The sequence below is a fragment of the Prunus avium genome, chromosome 2, assembly GCF_965620075.1.
Source record: "Prunus avium chromosome 2, drPruAviu1.hap1.1, whole genome shotgun sequence".
Classification (NCBI taxonomy): Eukaryota; Viridiplantae; Streptophyta; class Magnoliopsida; order Rosales; family Rosaceae; genus Prunus; species Prunus avium.
In genome coordinates this window covers 12,132,041-12,148,706 of record NC_142285.1, presented here as the reverse complement: position 1 = coordinate 12,148,706, position 16,666 = coordinate 12,132,041, and the positions used below count along the sequence as shown (strand labels likewise).

At 36.4% G+C, this 16,666-nt stretch overlaps 1 protein-coding gene and 1 pseudogene across 8 annotated transcripts; one reads left to right on the top strand and one right to left on the bottom strand.

The window, feature by feature from the left end:
• Positions 1-2,793: 2,793 nt before the first annotated feature.
• Positions 2,794-3,379, bottom strand: LOC148296519 (uncharacterized protein At2g29880 pseudogene; annotated as a pseudogene).
• Positions 3,380-9,570: 6,191 nt separating this feature from the next.
• Positions 9,571-13,562, top strand: LOC110765993 (uncharacterized). Of its 8 annotated transcripts, XR_015834071.1 has the most exons (7): positions 9,600-9,895; positions 10,039-11,519; positions 11,594-11,779; positions 11,870-11,974; positions 12,221-12,377; positions 12,516-12,564; positions 12,685-13,554. XR_015834071.1 is itself a non-coding variant. In XM_088249539.1 (6 exons), the coding sequence occupies exons 3-6, from the start codon at positions 11,122-11,124 to the stop codon at positions 12,642-12,644; spliced, it is 831 nt and encodes a 276-aa protein (XP_088105665.1). In that variant the 5' UTR covers positions 9,587-9,895; positions 10,039-10,224; positions 11,101-11,121; the 3' UTR covers positions 12,645-12,678. The 8 variants fall into 8 exon arrangements, 5 of the variants coding, with proteins under 5 accessions (XP_088105665.1, XP_088105666.1, XP_088105664.1 ...); XR_015834072.1 differs by having other exon boundaries at positions 9,571-9,895; positions 11,616-11,779; positions 11,870-12,377; positions 12,685-13,562; XM_088249539.1 differs by lacking the exons at positions 12,221-12,377; positions 12,685-13,554 and having other exon boundaries at positions 9,587-9,895; positions 10,039-10,224; positions 11,101-11,519; positions 12,503-12,678.
• The last annotated feature ends 3,104 nt before the right edge of the window (positions 13,563-16,666 follow it).

The window sequence follows — 16,666 nt, the reverse complement described above, 5'->3', positions numbered from 1 at the left end:
CAAATAGTCCAAATATCCTGATGCATTATTAAACAAAAAACAATCCCAAAAATCAATCATTCCAAACAAAACAGTCATTCCCAAAAACTCTCAAAAAAACCACTCATTCCAAATTGTAGGATATCCAATTTGAGCGCTCCTCAGGGGACATTTTTAAAAATGCATCCTTTTTTGTGTTAGTATTCAACAAAGAAAGCGCTTTATAACAAGCACGTTCATCCAAATTTGGGGTCTCCTTAATGGCATCCCACATATAACTCTACTGGTCTCTCTCTCTTTTTCCCTTTTTGCCAATAGGTTATGGACTCCCGGGAAGTTGGTGGCAATTGAATCAATGCTAAGGCTAATTCTTCCCATAGCTTGTTGGGTGGTCTCATTTGAGATAGCATTCCCTTCCAAATCTGTTCTAGTTCGTTTCCTCTAGCTTGAGCTTTCTGAGGGACCTTCACAATTAGTGCCCTGAAAGGGTAAGGATGAAGAAGAATGTCCGAGTGGTGGATCTTGGTGTAGTGTTTCATTATGATTTGGTATAAAAGCCTGACTTTCATCATAAAAAACAAAGTCCTCTATTCCAACATGTCTATCTTCCACCCTTAAAGTTCTTGCATCAGTATCTGATCGGTTCATAATTGTATATCATTTTGTACCCTTCTAGCTTATGATTTGGTTATGTTTTTGAGTTAAACTTGTGCTTTTAATCCTTTTTGTGTTTATCTTTCAGTTCATTGAGCTTTAGGTAATAATGATGGCTTTAGAGAGCATAATTCATGCAATTCAAGCATGTTAAGGCCTAATTTGGATGAATGGATGAAGAGCTTAAAGACAAACTCATTTTGGCTACAGCCCCCTGCCAGTCCAGTTCCGTAGGTCATATTGCAAGCTTTGTTTCAACAACCTACATAGCTCGAATGAGGCCACATTCTTCATGAAAGTTGTTCCAATTGGTGTGTGCTATAACATATCCAAAATTCAGCCCCATTGGATAAATCTGGAGTCCGTTACCTAGCAAACACAGAACCATGCTCAGGATGGATCTTATCAGCGCGGAAAATGAGTTAGCAATTTGTTTCGGCCTTAACTTCTTCCTCCGACCTTGGATTGGCCCAAATAACATATGGCTGGAAAGAAGACATTCTGAACTTCAATTTAGAGTGCTTAAAGTCCTAATTTGATTAAGCGAAGCCCAAGTTGTAAGCCCTTGAAGTTGCTGGTCATGCTGACCTCAGCATGTGCTGGTTGGATGCTTGGTCATGGTGAGCTAGGTATGAGCTATCATTTCTGGTTGGAAGCTTGGTCATGGTGACATGAAGATGAGCTAGGGTTGCTGGTGGGATTTAGTGGTGAAGTGCATCAACCAATTCAAGATTTTCTAATACAAGTGCATCACCCATTTCAGATTTTCTAATACAAGTGCATCAACCATTTCAGATTTTATAATTCAAGTGTTGTATGCATTAGTCTTATTGAATTCTGATTTTCACTTCCCTAGGCCTATAAATAGGGAAGTTCTCTAAGCTTGTAATAACACCCCAATGGGGGGAGCTCTCAAGCACTTCTCTAGAGCTCCCTTCCCTTCTCTCCCTCAAATTCTCTTAGTTTCCCTTTGTAGTTCTCAATTGTTGTAATAAGATCATTCTATTAAATTTTCTTTGTACTAAATATCAAACACTTTTCCTTTCTCTTCTTCTAATTCTCTAAAGCTTTCAAACACATGTTCTTCCAAAATCCTCAAAGTTCTCAAACATCTCTCTACTTCCCTTCTCTTCCAAAAGTCTCCATGTCTCAAACACTTCACAAACACATTTCTCTTCCTTCCCTAAGTTCTCAAATTCTCCAAGTTCACAAACATCCTCCAAGTTCTCAACCACTCTCTTCCAAATTCTCAAAGTTCCTAAACACTCTCTTCCAAAATCCACAAAGCTCTCAAAACACCTCTCTACTTTCTTCTCCAAATCCTCCAAGTTCTCAAACACTCTCTTCCAAATTCCCCATGTCTTAAACACATTCCCTTCCAAAATCCTCAAAGCTCTCAAACACATGTTCTTCCAAAATTCTCTAAAGTTCCCAAACACTTTCTTCTCCCTCCTCAAAGTTCTCAAACACTTCCTTTCTTCCTCAAAGTTCTCTTAGTTTCCTTAATGTTTTCTTAGTTGTAATTTATTTTTCTTTGTTATGTAAATTCTTTTCTTAAGTTTTCAAGTTGAATTAGTTTCCAAGTTTCAATTATGGTTTTTGTTGTTATTCATTATGCTTATAAGTTAATATGCTAGTTTGAATGATTGATCACCATTTAGGCTTGCATGTTAGCTATCTTGGTTTGAATTAAGAGTATACACCATGCTTTAATTCGAATTGAACTATGAATAGGAAGAGTATGTATGGACATTCGACAACAGGGATTAGATACATACTTGGTTGTTTAAAATGTTCTTCTATGCTTAATGGGTTCCTAATGCTTAATTTTAGGTTAGACAACAAATGATCAAATTAGGGAATTAGGAACACAAGGTTATGACCACACACCATGGCTTAATCATACTTTAGCTAGAATCAATCCATTAATCTAAATTGAACTTGGGAACTTATTTGCTTGAGTTACTTATTTCTTTCTTCCTTGTTTTATGTTCTTTGTTTTTGTTTCTATTTTGTGTAGGGAAACTAAATTGGATCATTCAATCACCAATCCCTGTGGAATCGACCTCGCACTTACATATGCTATACTACCAACGGTTCGTGCACTTGCGAGTATCACAAGTTGAGGATGCAGCTTAATCCATTTTGGTGGAGCTAAATCTACGCAACAGTATCATCACCCAATCCTAATGAGTTTCTTCCAATAGCAATTGCATTCCCAATTACAACTTGTAGATCCTCATAGTCCTCACAAGTTTTTGTTTGAATACTTGAGTCTTTTGGGTGGGACTATAACAAAAACAATAAAATAATAATAATTTAACAGAATTATGTATTCAAGTTAATTACCAAACGAAATTATTTAAAGAAAATTTAATAACCTAACCTTAAAGTAGTCTTTCCAAACTTCTTCAGGAGCAGTGAATTTCTTTGTGGTTGGATCCCTCCCAAACCCAGAGCTGTGACGGAGAAGCTGTGAATATTTTTGCTATTCTCTTTTAAAGTATTTCAACTGACTCTGGTATTGAGAATAGGTTTTGTGACACCTAAGTTTTTCATTAATCTTGAGGAGTATTTTGGTTTCTATAGTTGCCTTGCTTAGCATTCCATTAGCATCACGCCATCCACGGGATGTAGCATCAACCATGAGTTGCAACAACATTCTACTCTCTTCCACACTCCAAACGTTATAATCTTGTTTGCTCTTCCCTTTTCCATTTATTTGTTGTGCGTTTTCAGACTCCATTTGAGTGGTGCGGCTATAAATTTTATCACATCAATCACAAATAAAGCATAAAAAATATACAAAACTCATAAAACACTACAAACGTTGATCCCAAAAAATGTACATCAGCAACAATAGATCCGAAAAGACACATCTTATGTTGAATACACACATGAATGATGTAGAACAAATGGCTGAATGGATTTGTTTGGGGGTGGTGAAAATTCACCCAACCCGAGGACCATTCGAAAACACAAAGAGCCGGGCTTCCTTCTTTCTTCAAAAACCAAGCGCTCCTCTAGCAAAAATTGGGCAAAACAGATATGCCCACAAAAATGTAAAAGTGGTTGGATTAGAGGTCTTGGCCCAAGAGAAATCTTGGAGGAGTTTGGAGCTGGTCCGGCTTGGAGTTTTGGAGAAATGGCGATTGGGCTTAAGTAGCAGTCGGGCTTAAGTAGCGACCAGGGTTAAGGAGTAGCAGCCCAGCTTGAGTAGTGGCTGAGCTTGAGGGGTTGCTGCCGGACTTGAGTTGGGGTCAGGCTTGAGGAGTTGCAGCTGGGCTTGAGTTGCAGTCGGGCTTGAGTAGCTGCTGGGCTGGAGAAGTTTGACGGTCGGACTAGAGAAGTATCGGGGCTGAGTAGGAGAAAGTCAGCCCATATTATTCCAAGGTGCTCGGAGGTCCAAGTCCAAGCCCAAGCTATGGATTCATGCCCAGGATTTCCGGAAGAGTGCATGCGTGTGGTGGTGGCCTCACTTTGGGACGGTTATACGATTTTTGGGCCGAGAGAGTAGCTGAGCATAGGTCCACCGTTAACTTGATGAAATTTCTTCATGAAGGTCCGGAAGATGATGTTGAGGGAGTCTAAGGTCTCATCATACGTTCAACATAAATTCATTCTAATTTCATTAAAATAAATTTGGTCCTATCACAATTATTGGTCCAAGTGTGTTTGTGCCTAATAAATCACGGCCATAAATTGGCCGAAAGGACCTTCCTCGGCCTTAGCACCTATTTCATGAACTAAAACGTGGCGTTTCGTCAGATGTTTGGCCTTCCTAAAAACAAAGGAAAAGCTGCGAAGGCATAATCATCTCGGCCTCGACTGCGGCATTATGGGCCAAGGCCGAAGGACGAAAGAGTCACGATCGAAGGGATTAGAGTCAAATCGCCACGTGGCAGCAGGGTCCCACGCTTCATTTAATGAAGTAATGCCTCTGACTAGCAAACCCACTAGCCGCAAAAGGGCATTTAATGCACGAGGGAAGAAGGGAAGTGACTAAAGTCAGGATTTGGTGACAGAAATCAGAGTGGTTAGGCACAAACATACTTACAAATATTCTTACAAATTGAAGTCAGATCACCAACCACCAAACAAGGGCATTAAATGCCCCACGGCCAGAAGCGCAGAACCCACGATCAGGGCGGCGGTCGAGATTTACCAGGATTTCACGATCCCAAATGTCGATTAGACTACCCACTTGTTCTAATCAAGCTCCACCATGCAGATTTTCAGCCTCAATTACTCCTCCAAGAGCTTTTCCTATAAATATCAAGCTTGAGCTACATTCAAAGGGTTCAAACACCAAACCAAAGCCTCCCACGGAGCAAATTATATTTTCCTGTAATGCACTTTCAATATTTTTACTTGCTTTCCTAGGAGTAGTGTTAGATTGTAAGGAAAATCCGTTCATCAATATATCATATGACCCTTGATTTTCAAGGCGCCGGAGCACCATCTCTGTTAATCTCTCATTCACCCCATATATCATACGACCGTCGCTCCCTGAGCAACGCGCCGGAGCACCACCCAAAATCCACCATCAATACCACCACTAAACGGCCTTGTAGCTCAAGCCGTGAACCTGACGGCCGAAATCAGTTCCTCTCTCGGCCACAATCGTTTGATTAGGAGTCGAACCCAAACAGGCCCACCACTTAACCATTTCATCTACATCACCATCTCGACGCACGGTAGATCGTGCTGGCACGCCCGCGTACAACCGCACCGCATCCAAAAGAAGGACGTCACATGTTAAACGCATATAACACTCATACTATTTGTTTTGGAAAAGCAGACTTATTTCATAAAACATTTTGCTTTGAAAGAGTGCCTATTACTACTAATGAAATGATTTGCTTTCTTAATTGAACATATAGTTATCTTAAGCCCTTAAGATGATCATAAACTTGTAGGTTGATCCAACAAGAGCCTTATGGTGGATCTTAGGTCTCAGGACGCTGGTTTAATTTAGTTATGCATTTAACTACATGGATACATTCCTAATTGAGCTTAAGGCCCATCTAGCTTGAGCCTTGGACTTCATCTCTTATTTTCTTCTTCTTCATGTGCCTCCTTTGTAAATTACAACATATGATAAGAAACTCTAGCCCAATGGGTTAGAGGGAATTCCATAATGGGGAAAGAAAGAATTACAATAGATAACAGAGATAAGAGAGGTATGCAAGCCTCTATTTGTTTACAAAATGAATCATTTAGTGATAATTAAATTACATTCGGGGTTTAGATCTCTGAAGGGCTATTTGAGGAGCTATTCAAGGTACTAACTAGAACGCCTTTCATGGGTGAGGCTGTGTTGGGGAGTTAGGATGGTTCAATCCACCCAATACAACCCTCAATCAAATGGCACATTTGAGGCTAGCAATAAGGTGATAAAGGGGTTCTTGGAAAAATGATTGAGAATAATCCCAAAGAATGACATTCTCTCATCTTCAATACTTTATGGGTATATAGGACCTTGAAAAGGTCTAGTTCAGGAGACAGGCTTCACTTGAACCTGGAGCATATCGGCCGATTCAAGGCTCAATGTGCTGAGATTGGAGATCTTGAGGCGTTGAAATTAAGGCTATTCCTGAGCACTCGTACGGGAGCTACTATCTCATCACTACTACAAAAAGTGAAAAAGACGACGGTAGAAGAAAAAACCGTCGTGGATAAGTGACTTAAACAACCAAAAAACGGAGGTGCTATTGAATATTTTTTTATAACGACGCACACAAATAAAAAAGCGTCGTCTTATTAAAAAGGTTTTCTTCAGAGTTAAAATCTGACCAAAATCTGACCAAAAAACGACGACAGCAGATATGACAAGCGTCGTCTTTTAAAAATCAAGTGTCTTGTTTTTGGTAAAGACATGGTTGTTTTGAAAAAACTGTCGTCTATTATATGTAAAGATGACGGTTTTTTTTTTAAAAGGGTCGTTTATTATATGTAAAGATGACGCTTTTTTGTAAAAAAGGGTCGTCTATTGTGAAGTAAAGATGACGGTTTTTTTTTAAAAAGGGTCGTCTATTATATGTAAAGATGACGTTTTTTTGTAAAAAAGGGTCGTCTATTGTGAAGTAAAGATGACGGTTTTTTTTTAAAAAGGGTCGTCTATTATATGTAAGGATGACGCTTTTTTGTAAAAAAGGGTCGTCTATTGTGAAGTAAAGATGGCAGTTTTTTTTAAAAAGGGTCGTCTATTATATGTAAAGATGACGCTTTTTATAAAAAAACCGTCGTCTATTATATTTAAGGACGACGGTTTTTTTTTAAAAGGGTCGTCTATTATATGCAAAGATGACGCTTTTTTATAAAAAAAAAGGTCGCCTATTATAGGTAAAGATGACCTTTTTTTTTTAAAAAAAGAGTCGTTTATTATATGTAAAGATGACGGTTTTTTTTTATAAAAGCATCGTCTTTTAAAACACGCTAAAAAATGGCCGCTTAAGTGAATTCGTGCTCGACAAATTTTCAAATTTTCACCCGTCTTTAAAAACCTTATCTCTCATTAACAAGTGTCGTCTTTTAAAACACGCTAAAAAAAGGCTACTTAAGTGAATTTGCGCTCGACAAATTTTCAGATTTTCCGCCATCTCTGAAAACCTTATCTCTCCCTCCTTGAAACCCTCCTGCACTCTCTAAAACACCCTCATGAAACTCTCTACAAAATCATCAAAAAATCGATATCAATGAAAGAGTTGAGAGATTTTCGCAGATCCATAAGATGTAGAGGGAGGTTCTGTATTTGAGAATCAAAGCTGGTTGAAAGGTTTGATTTGAAACTCATCTAATCTCTCAATACCCTTCTATATCTTGCTAGTGAATTCTGGATTAGTCTCTTTGCGTTTCTAGTATGTTCTTTGTCTCCCTGATTTCAAATTTTCTGTCTCTCTTGATTTGTCTGGTTTGTTTACATATATTTTTTTTATATTTCTGGTTTCTTTTTAGATTTTCTGATTTTATTATCAGGAGATGAGGAGGAAGCTTGCAGATTTATAACTTTTTCTTTTGCAGGTTTTCTATGTGAGTCATATGTTTTTTTGTTGTTGAAAATTTGTTACCTTCTCGTTTCACTATCATTTTATTTATATATTTTTTCTTTTGCAGGTTCTTGATGGTCTTTTTTATGCTCATTTTACAAGTTTAAATATGGTCCAATGGTAAAATTTCTCTTCCACCTAATTTTTTATGTTTATAATCTTAGCTTTTTTTTTTTTTCTCTCTTTGTCATTTTGATTTATTTATAGGGATGATGGAGGAGACTTCAGTTGTGCATCATTTGCATGTTTGGATGAGGAAGGCTTGGATTAGGAGTACGTAGGTCTTGTTAGGAATTATGTTTGTTGTAGAATAAAGATTGGTTAACTATGTAATAACTATTGAATCTTCAAATTTTATGAAAGAAACTATTTTTGAGTGTATATATTCATTAATAAAGCATTATGGTTGGTTTTCTAGTTAAAATCGTTGTATAGCATCATAGGAAATCAAAAAGAACTAAAATGTAGCAATTGGGAACTTATTAGACGACGGTTTTTATAATAAATCATGATCTTTACAGATAATTAACGACGGTTTTTATAAAAAAGGTCGTCTATTATAGGTAAAGATGACATTTTTTTTAAAAAAGGGTCGTCTATTATATGTAAAGATGACGGTTTTTTTAAAAAAGGGTCATCTATTATATGTAAAGATGACGGTTTTTTTAAAAAAGGGTCGTCTATTGTGAAGTAAAGATGACTGTTTTTAAAAAAAAATGGTCGTCTATTGTATGTAAAGATGACAGTTTTCATAAAAAACCGTCATCTTTACATACAATACACGACGGTTAAAAACCGTCGTCTTTCATCCTATAATTAACGATCTTTACCTTTAAACAACGACGATTTTCTTTAAAAACCGTCGTCTTTACAGATAAACAACGACGGTGAAAAGCCGTCGTAGTAGTGCATGGTATGTCAATTTCATCCCGAATAGGATGACCAAGAAGCAGATCTTGCATGAACAATTCTATGGGCTGGAGCCAGAGATCTCGATGACCGACTTGGAGAAGATGCACCAAGGATCGAATGAGTAGGTACAAGAATACTTTGGGAGGTTGATAGAAACAAGGTTTAGATGCACTGTCAATATACCGGAGCATGAGTTCGCAAAGTTGGCCCAAAGTGGGTTACTGCTCGACTTTTGGAAGAAGTCTGAGGGGATTGAGTTCCACATGAAGCTCTTCTGAAGGAAGACCAATAGAGGAATCTGGCAACTTCTTGGCCATCCTTTTATAGGGATCCACCAAAGACCTCTACATCTGGAACCACAGTTGTTCATATTGTGGATGTCGAAGATCTGGAGTAAGTGGAAAGAAATGATGAAGTGTTTCTAGAGCATGAAAAGGACTCAGCGAAGGTAAACTTGGCCAAGATTGTGGTCAATGTGCCATATGTGTACAAGGCTTCATCTAAACCCGAATAAATCTTTGACCAACTTTTAAAAGAAAAGATCGAAAGATTGTCTAATATTTCGTTGGCCAATGAACTTAGGAATAAGACTTATTGTAAGTGGCATAATGTGTGGTCTCACGCAATTAACAATTGTCTTGTTTTCTAGAATGCATTGCAGGACTTTCTTGATCGAAAGATCTAGAAATCCTCATAGAAAGCTACAATAAGCGTCGATCAGAACCCTTTCCTAAATGGTCAAGTCAACATGCACTACAAGAAAATAGGCCTTAGTTGACACTTAATAGTTGACGTTTTTTGCAAAACCATCAACTATTTTATGAAACTTTGACGCCTTTTTAAAAGCGTCAACTACTTAGCGAGTTTACTTGATGTTTTACAAAAAACATCAACTATATATCACTTTCCTTGACACTTTTAAAAAACCGTCAACTCTATATTACTTTTCCTTAACATTTTATAAAGAATGTCAATTGTTTATTACTTTTCGCTGACATTTTACGAAGAATTTCAATTAAAACCATTTTATACCAGCTGACACTTTTCTAAAATATCCTCAGGAAAAGAGCGCGCTAAGTTCGCGGGCATTTCACTCCAAATTCATCTAAGTGTTTTGCCCTATATTCAACTCCTCTTCCTCTTGGTCACCACTTTTTCCCTTCATTCCAAAACCAAAAATATCAGAGTCCTTAGGGTTTTCCACTCTTCATTTCTTAAATTGGATACAGAAGTTCGAAGAGAATGTGAGTATCAAATCTTAGTGTGCTCATGCTCTGCTAGTTGGGGTGGCAACAATTCAGGTGTATTTCTTATCTATCCAAAGTTATTATAGTTCATATGAATGTATTTTTGCCCACTCTGTTCATCTTTCATTCTCTACAGAGTATTTTCTCTCTCTATGTACATCTCTCAGAAAGTTTTGTGCTTTCTTTCCATTCCTTAGGTACCTGACATGAATCTCACTCAATCTCAAGATGCTTCGGGGAGTTGAACCAGGGAGAACGTTGAAATGGGAGAAAAGTGAAGATTTTTAACAAACAATCAAGAATATTGAAGAGTTTGCTGCCGACAAAGAACTGGGTTTGTGTTCTTTATTGGCCAATATTCCTAATTTTTTCAAGCTTTATAGGTGGGCATTCAATATCTCTACATATCTGAACTACAACTAATCGAATTAAAAAAAAATTAGCATAATTTTTAAGTAATATAAATTATCACTCTCCAGTCAAGTTTAGTTGAGTAGTGGAGTTAGATTCCTTTCTTCTTATCTTTCCCATGGATTTGAATTGTATTCTTTGTCTTATTAGGAAATTAGGATAGTTCCTCTTCTTTTTAGTTAGTGGCGGCAAGGAGTGCCCACCACCTACTCGACATTTTCCCTCACTGAATTTACTACATCTCTTTATATTTAATCAACATATCAATATCATTTTATTTATAATAAAAAATTCAAGATATCACTATCTTGTGGCACTGTAAAAAAAAAAAATAGAACATGCAAATTCATCTTTGTTGGATGATAAAATTGATTAGGAAAGGTTCTTATGCTAATATAATATAGGTTATAGGTCTTTTCGTGAACTTTTTAATGCTTTTGTGTTTTAGTTTTTGTTAATTGGTGATATTATGTCTTCTGGTAATGTATGGCTGGTTGTTTTGATATAAGTTATAACTATAAATTGAGATCAGTAGCTTTTTTCTTCTAGAAAGGAATATATATATGCTTATTGGCAATAGTAATATACTATTTTAATTTAATTAGGATGATTCTATTATAAAAAACCTATAGATCTAGAAGAAATTGATTACCAATTTTAATCATACTTTTCTGGTATTAGTTCAGTAATTGCAGCCAAGTATTATTATTATTATTTTTTGTATGAAAAGGAAGTATGATTTACAAATTTCTATACATTTCTATTTATATATTGCATTGCAAGATTAATTCTTATCTTGGTAATGTGTGTAACCATTGGTGAAGAGAATGAAGTGGCCTATATTGCAGGGAAGGTTTTTTTAGTTTGAAATGGATAAAACTTGGATGTCAAAAGAATATGAAGATGGTGTTGAGCAATTTATTGCGTTTGCTGTAAGTCATGCTAGTAACCCCAAACTCATGAAATGTCCATGCCAAGTATGTGGAAATTTGATGTTTGAGACTCCTAAAGGGATAAGAGATCATATGTTTATAAGAGGTGTTGATCGAAGTTATAAGATATGGAGTTGGCATGGGGAGGTGGCTGATATTGGAGGAACAACAAGTAGGGAAGTAAATTTTGATCAGTCACCTAAATACGAGGAGGTCCAAGAAACTTTACAAATGGTTAATGCTGCTTATGATCCTTGTACTGCCAACCATGATTCTTTTACATGTCTTACTTCAATGCTTGAACTTACAGTGAGTTGTATCATTTTATACATGAGGTAAGCCAATGCTACATGACATTTTTTTGAGGTATATTGTATTGCACTGCTTTGACGTATTTCACTTTGTTTAGACAATTATATGATCGTATGAAGGATGAAGGTCTACTTCAGATGTTTGGCTTTATCAATCCTGCTATTGTATCATTGGCTGGAAATTTAAATAATCAACGAAAACGGGATGAGAGATCACGAAATATAGCAGATCGTTTGGTGAAGGCAAAAAAAAATCAACTCATAATCATGCCTTATAATCCTGCGTAAGACTACTCTTCAAAGCTTATTAATTTAGATTTGATTATGTAAAATTTACTGAACTCGACTAATATGTACATATTCATTTGCCATAGGTTCCACTGGATCTTAATTGTCATTGACTTCTCATCCATGACTGTTTATTATTTGGACCCATTAAGGAATGATATTTATGAGGATGTCAGAGTAGTTGTAGACAAGTAAGCCATTTCCTATTATATTAAAATTTTAACATACTTTTCATTATGATACAATCAACTAAACTAATGATATTATGCTGGTCTATAATTTGTCTAGTGGGGTTCGAATCTTATATATATATTTCAGTCTTTGCTCTGTTAAATCAATTTATTGTATTTTATTACAATGAGTATGCTAACTTGGTATATGCTGTGTGAGATCTTATTGGCTATTTCACTCAATTAATATTAGCTCTCACTTGGTAGATGATGTGTGATGGGAATTCCAATTTTGGCTTTTTGAGAAGATGATATATAGGATCACAAATGTGATTTCCAGTAAGCTCTCTGTTTTTTGGAAAGAAAGTGAAAGCCATTGATTGTTTGTATGGCTGCTGTGGTCTTAGAATCTTCATGAAATATGGTAAATTTGTTCATAGTTTATACTTTTCATGTATGTTACTTTTCATCTTTGGCAGTTTTGGCAGTTTTGTATCATATGTAACTGCGAAATTGTTTGCCCACTGCAAAATTAAGTATCATATGCAGTTTTGTTTGGCAGGTCTTGTTTGGCAGTTTTGTTGTAAGGCTGCTGGTCATCTGTTTTGAAGGTCTTGTGTGTGCTTATATTCTATTTTTGTCACTTATAAAGTTATTTGTGCAGTTAGACTCTAGTAGTTGTACTACTTGATTATTTGATCCTACTATCTTTCTTTTAATGTGCATTTCAGGTCCTATCGAAGTAAGAACTCTCTGGATGTAAAATGGGGAATATTGTACTAGAACACAAGAGGTTTCTACTGGAAAAACTCATTTTATTTATGAATTTTAGTGTGTATATTTGGCAATGCATGGCTTGTATAGTTTGTTGAAACTAAGTGAACAAATGCACTAGTATGATGTATTTTCAGTTGATTAGTTTCAATACATGCAAATTATTTTAGAAGTATTCTGTGCTTTGAATTATTTTTTATTGTGATAAAGTTAGCTCTTTTGGTTTCCCAGATTTGGTTTTGATTAAGTGATAAGCTCTTAATAATGAGATTAGTTTTCATAGTTGTAAAATAATATATTGCATAGGCCAAACCTAGTCCCAGCTGGATTTTATAAAAATAAAAAAATAATAAATAAAAATAAAAAAAGGGCTCTTTATCCCCACCTAGTCTAGCGGGATTATAAAAAAATTGTTGGCTCCCCCTTGTTTGGGAAAAAAAAAAAGGACACATACAACAAATGTCACATACGTGATGCATTTTAGCCGTCAAGTAAACTTCCATGTGACGGTTCTTACATGTCAAGTGATTTTAATTGACACTTATTAGATGTCAAATAACTACAATGTTGATACTTAGAGCCATCAATGAATTGTTAGTTGACGGTTAAAAGGTGTCAAGCGGAACGATTAGTTGACGGTTACAAAGCGTCAAGCACAACGATTACTTGACGGTTAAAAGGCGTCAAACATAATAGTTACTTGACGGCTCAAAGCCGTCAAGCGTAAGGATTACTTGACACTTCAAAAGCGTCAATAAATGGGGTACCCCTTTCCTGACAGTGGTATTCTTGACGGTTTCTGCACCGTCAAGTATTACGTTTCCTGACACTTTTTAGCCGTCACTAAAGGGTGTTTTTCTTGTAGTGATGGTGAATGCCAACTTGCTAAGGCTAGACAAACTTAGACAAAGGTTGGATTTAGGTAGCTTAAGGAAGGCCACAACGAAGAGAGGGAAAAACGGGGGACCCAGATGGATCCCAATTCGAAAGACAAGGCCAAGATGTACCCAAAGGAGAAGCCTTCAAAGGAAATCATGCTATCCAGCTGCCAATGCGAGTTTATACTAAAGGTGATTCCGCCAAAGCCTAAGGAATTGACCAAGGAGCAAACTAGGGAGCCAGCCAAGGATCAAGTCAAAGTGAGCAGACCCAGTAGCTCTTAGACGAATGTGATAGCAAGTCATGCCGAGAACCAAGTCCCCTCAATTTTTATCTCTATTTCCTCAAGCATCCTCTTTCTTTTCATTACTTCTTCTTTCCGAGAAAGAGAAGAGAAGAAGAGAGCGGAGAAGAAGGAGAAGGAATCTCAATTTTCAGGAGAGGAACATAAAACATAAGAGGAAATTGGCAGTTAGATTTTTCATGATCCTTACTATTTGTATGGCTTATCTTTTCAATTGGCGCATGACCCTAACCCCTTTCCAATTAATTAAAAGGCTTAAATGCCATGGTCCAAGGTTACTTATTTTACTTTCCAGTGGTGGACGAATATCGAGACTTTTTTCCAAATAACTTATTGGAAATACCACTACTAAGAGAAGTGTAGTTTAGGATGGATTTGGTAATGATACTCAGCCAATTTTTATCCGAGCCTACTAGATGGTGTCAATATAGTTGGAATAGCTAAAGGTACAATTAGAGTATTTGCTGAAGAAGGGTTTTATTAGAGAAAGTAAATCACCTTGGGCAGCTCTGGTATTGTTTGCCAAGAAGCATGACGGCACGGTCCGTGTATCATCAGTTAAGGGTAAGAGATAAGGAGACACCGAAAATAGCTTTTCGTACTTGATATGTTCACTATGAGTTTGTGTTGATGTTGTTTGGTTTGAAAAACGTACATGTCACGTTCATGGACATCATAAATCGCATGTTCTGCTGTACTTGGATATGTTTGTCATCATGTTCATTGATGACATTCTCATCTATTCGAGGTCTCGGGAAGAAGACAAGCAATATTTGAGGATTGTCTTGGAGACCTTATTAGAGAACCAATTGTATGCAAACTACTCTTGGGTGATGGAGTCCATGTTGATCCAAGTAAAATTGCAGCAATACATAAATGGGAAAGACCAAAGAGTGTGGCGCAGATAAGATGTTTTCTTGGTTTAGATGGATAATACCAGAGATTTGTGGAGGATTTTTCGAACATCGCAACTCCGTTGACTTAGTTGACCAAGAAAGGAATGAAGTTTGAATTGAGTAATAAGTGTGGGAAGTATTTTGAAGAGTTCAAGACAAGAACAGCTTCAGTGTTGGTTTTGTCAAATGACAAGGATCCAGAAAAAGTTTACACTAATGCTTCGGGTACTTGGGTGGGTGTTGATGCATAATGGGAGAGTGGTTGCTTGTGCATCAAGACAGTTGAAGAATCATTAGAAGAACTACCCTACACCTGAGTTGGAGCTTGGAACAATAGTTCATGTGTCGAAGACTTAGAGGTGTTATCTGTATGGGAAGTGGTTCAATGTCTACTCATATCACAAGGGTCTCAAGTATATCCACCCAACGTGATCTAAATCTCATACAAAGAAGGTGGATGAAGTATATGAAAGATTATGACTTCGAGCTATTGTGTCATCCACGAAAGTCGAATGTGGTTGTCGATGCCTTGAGTAGGAAGACTCGAAGTATGTTAGCAAGTTTAATGCTAACATACTGATATTTCTTCAAAACGATCGAAGAGTATTGGTTGGAACTACGAAGAGACAACATTTTAATTAGTTTATTTAGTTTAATTTTGTAATAAAGTAATATATATTAGCCTTATCTAATTACTTTAATTAGTAATTAGCTTCTAATTTGTATTTATTTAGTGAATAATTTGTACTTAACAATTTTTAATAATTTCCTAAATTACTTAGTAATTAGTAATTATTTTATAAATTATTTTTTGGACTTTAAAAATTAGTTTTTAATTTCCAAAATTATTTAAAAATCCTAGAAAACTATTTGAAATACCAAAAATATTTTACAACTTATTTTAGTGTTCCAAAATTTGTTTTTAGCCTCCAAATCCTAAATCCAAGTCCCTAACCAAAAACCCTAACTTCCGAACTTTTTCAAACTTGTTCTAAAACCATTTCTAAGTCTCGAACCATAACCCTAAAACTACTCTAGGGAACTTAGGACTCGATTAAGGTTGAATACTCACGCAACTTGACCTAGGGTTCTACAATTAGGGTTTCGATCCCAACCTACACATAGTACAACATAACCGGACCTAAGCTTAGTTAGTTGAATTCGCCTTGAGGTAGAGTTTAACAAGTGTTTTGTTGTCGGAATAGGGAATCTAGTTACCTAAGAAAGATGTTAGCGACATGTGGTTTGGTGACAAACTTTGTGCGAGCAGGCTCAAGCTTGCAATCTAGGAAGGGGGACTCACTCCAAGACTTGTATTTTCGTGCTTGTATTATTGTAATAGATATTGATGCATGAGAAAACTGCATAGTTTTTGTTTGCCATTTGATGTTTGGTTTTGGTGAGAATATGGGTGCTGGAAATATGCCCTAAAGCCAAACATGTGATGTAGCTTTCTGAATATTTCACCATTATTTATGGGCAAGATCGTTGTTTTCAACTATGATATTTGGTCTATAATCATAACAGTAAAAAGTAGTCCTTGGAATATGAAAAAATTTCCTTGGCATATAAGGAGACCTCTCATACTTTCACAAAATTTCCTAAACAGTCCTAGTCATAGGATTATCAATTGGGCATTGACCATATGCAAAAATTAGTGCACCTGCTCGATTAGGAGAATGAGTAGTCTCAAATCATTGCATGTAGAGACATTAAGATGAGTGTGTAGGTGCTTAGAGAGATAAGTACACTAAACGCGATCACACCATGAGTTCTAGGATGGAGGTCTTTACTTGAATGTCAAACTAGAACTCATAAGTTGTAATAGTACAAACTAGTCCTTAGACCTAAGACACCATA